Here is a 7,396-nt window from a genome sequence, read left to right on the forward strand (position 1 = left end):
AAAATATGCAACTTTTATTTGTTTTTCTATCAATTGCCCAACAGTAATTTGTTTACCCATCGTATGTTATTGTCTCAAGAGAAGCCATATTGTTTTCAGATCTATATTTCCAAAAACCCAAAACTATTTTGCTGCACTTTTTCTTTACTTGTTTTTTTGTGTTCTTGCCAGATTCATTTATCCACTTTCATACAATTTAATCTATCCTTCTATCATGGAGGGATTGACAACCCCTCTTACGCGTCAGATTGCAATTATTTATTATTTGTGTGCATGTATCGTTTACATAGTGTTGATTGGTTCTCCTGCTGGATTGATAACCTTGGTTTCATAACTGAGGGAAATATTTACCGTAGCTGTACTAAATCATCTCTTTCTCTTTGGGGAAATACCGACGCAGTTTCAAACCGCATCAGCCGCCGGATTCACACGGTGTACAACTGTGCCTCACACGGAAGCACAAACTATGAAGAACAACTGTGCTTTTCACTTATCATAAAGTACAATCATTTTTTTCCTTTTCAGGAGGAAGCACAACTTTACCTCCAAGTGAAGCATAACTGCACTTCATGAGGATTTTTTTCAAGAAACCTAAAAAGAACCCAGCAAAATTGAAAAAACCAACAAAAAACTAAAAAACGTGTGAAAAAAATTGTGCTCCAGCTGGTGCGCTCAGTGCAGGACACCTGACAACGCCGCACCACATGACATGACCTCGTGTAGCCCTCGCTCCCACCGGGAAGGACCCCCAGGAGTAATCACCGGTTAATCGCTCCTCTGCAACGCTCCATGTTCAAGCTTAATTTATGGTCAGTGCAATTCAGAACTTTTTTTGTTTGTTTTATTTATTAAGAATAGAAAAAAACACCCATTTGGCTTCTTTTTGAGGAAAAAAAATCCATTTAGCTTCTTTTTTCTTTGAGACAAAACATCCATTTAGCTTTTTTTACATCCATTTAGTTTTTTTTTTCTTTTTGAGAAATTGACATCCATTTAGCTGGGTGGTCTCAATTTCTAATCGGGCCTTCTTCTGCGGTCCGAAAGCCCAAGACGCTCGCGCAACCCAACTCTCTCCAGCCTTCACCTGTCTCTCTGCCCGCGCCGTCTCTCTCTCCCTCGCCTCTTTCCGCAACCAGCACCCTCTAGGGCACAGCACCACAGCACCACACGCCGCCGCCGCCGCTCGCCATGTCTGACTCCGACGAATACGGTGCGACTCCCACCCCTTCTCGTCCCCTTCCCCTGCTATCTACTCCTCCGTTTTTCTGATCGACTCGCCCCCTCTCTTCGTGTGACGTTCAGTGGACCTGCCGGTCTCGGACGAGGAAGAGGATGAGTGGGAGGATGGAGACGAAGCTGAGGAGGAGGAGGTGCAGGGAAGCTCTAAGAAGAAGGCCAAGCAGCACGTCGACCAACTCAAGAGGCTGCAGGAAAAGGTTCGTCTCCTGTCCGCATCATCTTCCGATTTCTGCGCCGTCCTTCAGTGGAATCTTGTTTTGCAATCGGTTAATGGTCGCTGGTTAGTACCTATTATTATCTTAGTATAAGCGGTTACTCATGCCTGACAAATTTTGGACGCACCGAATTCTGCAAGTCATTGTAGGAGTTGCACATACAGTTTGTCATTCGTATCAATTGTAGTCTGGTGACTTAAAAGAATGACAGTAAATAAACTATGAATCGCACTGACCATTCTAAGCAACGAAAGCTTTAAGCATGTTGCAAGATGGATTGTCGATTTACAGAGATAATAATCGTGAGAGATGTGACAAAGGCGGTTTGTCATTTTGTATGGAGTGCCTTATGTTCAGTAGCTTCAGCTGCACTGTAGTTGTTATGAATGAAACTGAAATTGTACGTGTTAGGCACACCCATGCTCTAACATAAGTAGTTCCATTGAATTAAAATTCCAAATTTATAATTTGAAATCTTAACTGGACCCTTTTCACCGAAAAGAATATGCCATTGACTTAACATTTGGATAGTCTTCTTATTCTTTAACTAATAAGCTCCCCACTGTTGATTTGTTTTTTCTGTTGTCGACTGGACATGTGATTGATGCGTAAGAGAATTGGTCCCTAATTGTTTGATGTCTTTTGGTTAGCTTTGGTTGGTTTGCTTGTGCAATTCCTTTTTGATATCCTATCATGTATGGACTCTGGTTACACATGTCACGGCCACAGCCAGGAGCTTAATTCTGGTTTTTCAGTTTGTTCTTCTTTTCTTTCGTATTTTGTAACCACTAATTTTCTTCTCTGTGCTGTTGAGTTACTGTTGACTGCTTATGAAACTTACGGAGCTTTTTTTTTTGTAGGATCCCGAGTTCTTTAAATATTTGGAAGAGTGTGATAAAGAGCTCTTGGAATTCAATGATGATGACATCGCTGTAAGATGAATTTTACTCTTTTTACTTGCAATAATCCTTCTCCCTCTAGAAGTTTATATGAGTTGGGTTGCTTTGTGTTTAGGATGATCAAGAAAGTGACGAGGAACCTAAATCTGTCCCTAAGGAGGAGCCAAAAGAAAGTGTTAAACCAATTACGATGGAAATGGTTGATTCCTGGTGCAAAGGGGCCGAAGATGGGAAGATAGGATCTATCAGGTCTATTCTTCAAGCCTTCAGGAGAGCTTGCCATTATGGCGAGGACAGTGGGGACAATTCAGCACCAAAATTCAGTGTCATGTCCGGTAGTGTACTCGACAAAGTCATGCACTACGTTTTGAAGAACATGGATAGCATCCTTCGCCAATTACTCGGTGCCCCTAGCTCTGGAGGGAAGAAAGAGAAAATCAGTGAGCTGATGATGACTAATTCATGGAAGAGGAATGGCAATCTAATGAGGGTGTATCTTGTCAATGCACTCCATATGATAACCGAGATGACTGATGACCAAATGATCGCATTTACTATTCTCCGTGTCAGAGCATCAGCTGTTTTTCTGGCAGCCTTCCCTTCTCTCCTTAGGAAGTATGTTAAGGTGCGTTAGCTTTGCCTTCTCATTTCATTTTAAGTAGCTTTCAGCATTACTCTGATGTCCATCTGACAAGAATTTTCTCAACTTGATGGTGTTATTTTAGACCCTGTTGTATACCTGGGCTAGAGGTCGAGGTGCCATGCCCTTTATTTCGTTTTTGTTCCTCCGAGACTTGTGTGTTCAAGTAGGTCCGGATTGCCTTGACACATGCCTCAAGGGTATCTACAAGGCTTATTTGGTGAACTGCAAGTTGTCCAAGTCTATCAGCGGATCGAAACTGCAGCACATTCAATTTCTTGGGAATTGTGTCAAAGAATTGTATACCGTGGACCCTCAAAGTGCTTATCAACATGCTTTTGTTTTCATTCGTCAGTTGGCAGTTATCCTAAGAGGTGCTCTTACCGAAAGAGGACCAAAGGTATTTTGTCCATTGAACTGTCATGTTCATATGCTAGAACTGCATTTATTACTTGTGATCTGACAGAGTTTTTTTGGTTCTTGTTTCATCTTTTGAAGACATCAAAGGACAAAAAGCAGAAAGAAAGAAACAAACCAACGAACAAACAGCTGGAGGTACTATTTCCATTAGTCTTTGCCAAGTATTTTCTTGTATTTTGGAAACACAAGTGTTGTCTGCTCATAGGAGGGATACATTCTTTTAGATTATTTGCTGACAACAGCTCATTTTTGGGCTAATTCTATTGGTTCCTTTCGTATGTTAGTTTGATATTTTTTGTTGTCAATCAGACAAAAAGAGGAACGTTTTCCTGTTGTGAACTGATGATAAGCTTACATTGTTCTTGTGCAGAAATCCTACCAAAAAGTTTATGATTGGCAATTTATATTCTGCCTTGAGCTTTGGACAGGTGTTGTGTGTGGATGTAGTTCTGAGGAAGATTTCCGGCCTTTGGCCTATCCGTTAACCCAGATAATACATGGTGTAGCATGTCTTGTACCGAGTGCACGCTACTTCCCTGTACGCATTAGATGTGTAAAGATGCTTAATTGCATTGCCGAAGCCACCGGTACCTTTATTCCGGTGTCCTCTCTGTTGCTTGATATGCTAGAAATGAAAGAACTTAGAGGCCGTCCAGATGGTGGTGTTGGCAAAGCAGTGAATATGTTCAATGTTAAACAGGTTTGTTTCCTTGTAACACAATTCTATGGGGACATGCCTCTGAAAACAAACATATAACAGGTAGTCCTCTTACAGGTAGATAAGAAAATGGTGAAGACACGTGCCTTTCAGGAAGCTTGCATTTACTCTGTGGTTGATGAGCTGGCTAAGCATTTGGCGCAGTGGAGCTACTCTGTTGCCTTCATCGAGATGTCCTTTTTGCCACTTGTTCAACTTCGGAACTTTTGCAAAACCATCAAGGCTGACAGATTTCGAAAAGAGATGAAGGATCTTATTCGTCAGGTTTGCTAAGCATGTATAAAAGAATATTTAACTATATATAGTACTTGATCGGGCGCATGTGCTGATTTCCATTTCTGATTCCAGGTAGAGGCAAATGTTGAGTTCATAAGCGCAAAGCGTGCCGGAATTACATTCCCCCCCAATGATCCAGCTGTAGATTCATTTCTACAGGTATAGGTGGTCCTGTTGGCTTTGCTATCTGGACACTATTTATTACTCCCTCTGTTCACAAATGTAAGACATTTACATTTGTGAACAGAGGGAGTAGTATATTTTGATTCTTGTGCAGTTGTGTTAAAACATATAATATTCTTTCCCAACAGGCTGAGAAGGAAGTACGGTCAAGCCCTCTCTCAGAATATGTTGCTACTCTACATCAGAGAGCACAGAACAGAATCGATTCTTTGGATGAGACAAGGTTAGTTCCGTCGATGCTTGTGTATAATACCATAAAGCAAATTACCGCATTATCATTGAGTGACTTCCAATCTTCCATCATCTTGCCACACACCATACTTCAGTAATTTGTATGACTAAATGTACTCATGCACGCTCATGTTCCGAGTAAATGTATTGATGAATGCCATTTACTAATTCATTCCTTTGTGTACCAGTGTTATCGTGGGTGCAGAGTCCTCTACCTTTTCGAAGAGGCTATCAGAGGCACAGAAGCAACAGGAGGAACATGATGATAGTGAAGAACCCATTGCTTTCAGTAAGAACTTGTTGGCGGAGAAGAAGAAAACAAAGTATGTTCAAACCTTTACCCTTCTTTCCTGGTCGGTTTCCTTGCATGCAGAAGGCATGATGTTTACCTCCTCTCCTTTCCTGGTGCAGAGCTGCAAAGGAGAAGAGCAAGAAACGAGCCCGTGACGACGATGATGTGCCTGCGGAGGAGGATGTGGTTGAGGATTTGGTCTTGAGTTCAGATGAGGAAGCGGAAGATGAGAACGATGGCCTCGGGTCAGACGAGGATGGCTCCGCGCCCGTTGAAGATGACAGCGATGAAGACTTTGTGGACCCAGACAGCGCGTGGAAGAAACAGAAGGAGAAGCTGAAGAAGCGGAGCAAGTACCAACCGTCGAACAAGGCATCCTCCAAAACCAAAAGGAAACCCCACCCTAAGAAGAAAGCAAAGCATTAATCAACGTAGAGCTAGGGCTCGGCAAAGACTGTTGACGAAGTGCTATGCTTCCAGTCATGAGAAACACCTGCCTGTCACGGGAAATTTTGTTTAAGTTGAGAATTACACAGCTTCCTTTGTCATCTCCATGCATTTATATCGAGGTTATTCATATTCTGCTCAGTTCAACTTTGCTGATATATTTTTTTCGAAAAGGAGGCAAAATATTTGCCTCATCGATTAATTAAGAAGAAGAGAATTGCCCAGTTAATTAACGGAAAACTGGGCAAAAACCGATACATATAGACCACGTGCGGACTACTTGCTAAGAGAGAAACTCCATGACCCAACACTCCATGACCCAACGGTCAACCCGACAAACACACATAAGTCGCAACAACCACAATCCCTCACACTTCTATGTTGTAAAGAAACCCCCAACGAAACCAAGGTTGAAGGCAACACATACCACCAAATCCACAAATACGAGCCAGTTGGAGATGATGGTCGAAGAGATTTCATTTCCATACAATGTTCTCTTACCTGTTTTTCAGGCTGATTGTGTGCCAGGTACTTTCTAGCTATCTTCACCTGAAACTTTGCTGTGTAGACCACAAAAACTTTCAATATAAACATGAAGCAAATGCCCCAGTTTCTGACCATTCCTGTCGTTTTCAGTAGGGAATGTAAGCAACCGTGTACAGGCTATGAAGCTTCGTTTGCCTCCCTGACATGCTTAGGAAGTTGTTGTTTTTGTGCTAATATAAATTCTACTACTAGTTTATGGAGTATTGTGTAAGAGATGATTAATGCATATATACTACTGAAGAAAGAAGAAGTTTGGTGCACATCAAAGAGAATTCGGTGTACAGCACCGCGGAAGTTTCACGGGAACCAGTTTGCTTCCTTAACATCTGTCAAAAAAATAGAATCGCATTGATAATATGATTTGCAAAACAAAATAAATAAAGTAAGTAAGCCCATCTGGAGGAAAACTCAAGCCGTTGACATTCCACGTCAATAACTGAACCGCGTTGGCCCGGCACGCTTCCCGCCCCCGCCATGAGAGTACGAGAGCTCAACAATACCACATCGTTTAATTAGTCGGACTCGGTTTCCTAATCTGCGTCCAACTCGCGAGTTCCTCGCACCGATCCTATTATTAATCCAACTCCTTTCCTCCATAAACCCTCCCGCAGCATTCCTTCTTCGTTGCGATCACTACAAGTTTTATTTACTTGCCAACGAACGAACAGATTAAGTCCACCGCTCTCGACGTGACCAACGTACGTACGATACGATCATGCAGTTCCCGTTCCGCCGCGCGCCGGCGTCGCCGGCGCCCATGACGATGCTGTCCCTCCCGAGCAAGACGCCGCAGGGCTTCGCGGAGGACACCTCGGCCGCGGAGGGGGACGGCGACCTGAGGGAGTTGCTACACTGCCGCAGCCGCCTCGTCCAGACCTACTCGGACAAGAAGGGCGCCGCGGCCACGCGCGGGGACCTCCTACGCGCGTACGTCCGCGAGCTCGACGCCATCGCCCCGCGCTTCGACGAGGCGGCCGGACGGCACCGGCTTTGCTTCGCGTGGCGGGACGCTGGGACGATCCGTCGCCGGACGCACACCACGCTGTCCGCCGAGCGGGCGGTGGCGCTGTTCGCGCTGGCCACGGAGCAGGCCCGCGCGGCCGCGGAGGAGGACAGGCGCGAGGCCGACGGGATACGGCGCGCGTGCGCCGCGCTCTGCGACGCGGCGGGCCTGCTGAGGGCGGCGTCGGAGGGGGGAGACCACGCGGCGAGCTGCCAGCTGCGGCACATGTCCGGCGCGTGCATGGCAGCGTTCGAGGCGCTGATGCTCGCCCAGGCGCTCGAGTGCTA

The 7,396-nt window shown here is 44.7% G+C and overlaps 1 protein-coding gene across 1 annotated transcript; it reads left to right on the forward strand.

The window, feature by feature from the left end:
* The first annotated feature begins 1,035 nt into the window (after nt 1–1,035).
* Nucleotides 1,036–5,701, forward strand: LOC123181158 (nucleolar complex protein 2 homolog). Its single transcript, XM_044593401.1, has 12 exons — nt 1,036–1,210; nt 1,303–1,436; nt 2,315–2,386; nt 2,469–2,978; nt 3,079–3,393; nt 3,492–3,548; nt 3,784–4,113; nt 4,189–4,395; nt 4,480–4,566; nt 4,719–4,813; nt 5,010–5,144; nt 5,233–5,701. Exons 1-12 carry the CDS (start codon nt 1,189–1,191, stop codon nt 5,537–5,539), a joined length of 2,271 nt encoding a protein of 756 aa, XP_044449336.1. The 5' UTR covers nt 1,036–1,188; the 3' UTR covers nt 5,540–5,701.
* Nucleotides 5,702–7,396: the final 1,695 nt, after the last annotated feature.

This window comes from Triticum aestivum, chromosome 1D, assembly GCF_018294505.1.
Source record: "Triticum aestivum cultivar Chinese Spring chromosome 1D, IWGSC CS RefSeq v2.1, whole genome shotgun sequence".
NCBI lineage: Eukaryota > Viridiplantae > Streptophyta > Magnoliopsida > Poales > Poaceae > Triticum > Triticum aestivum.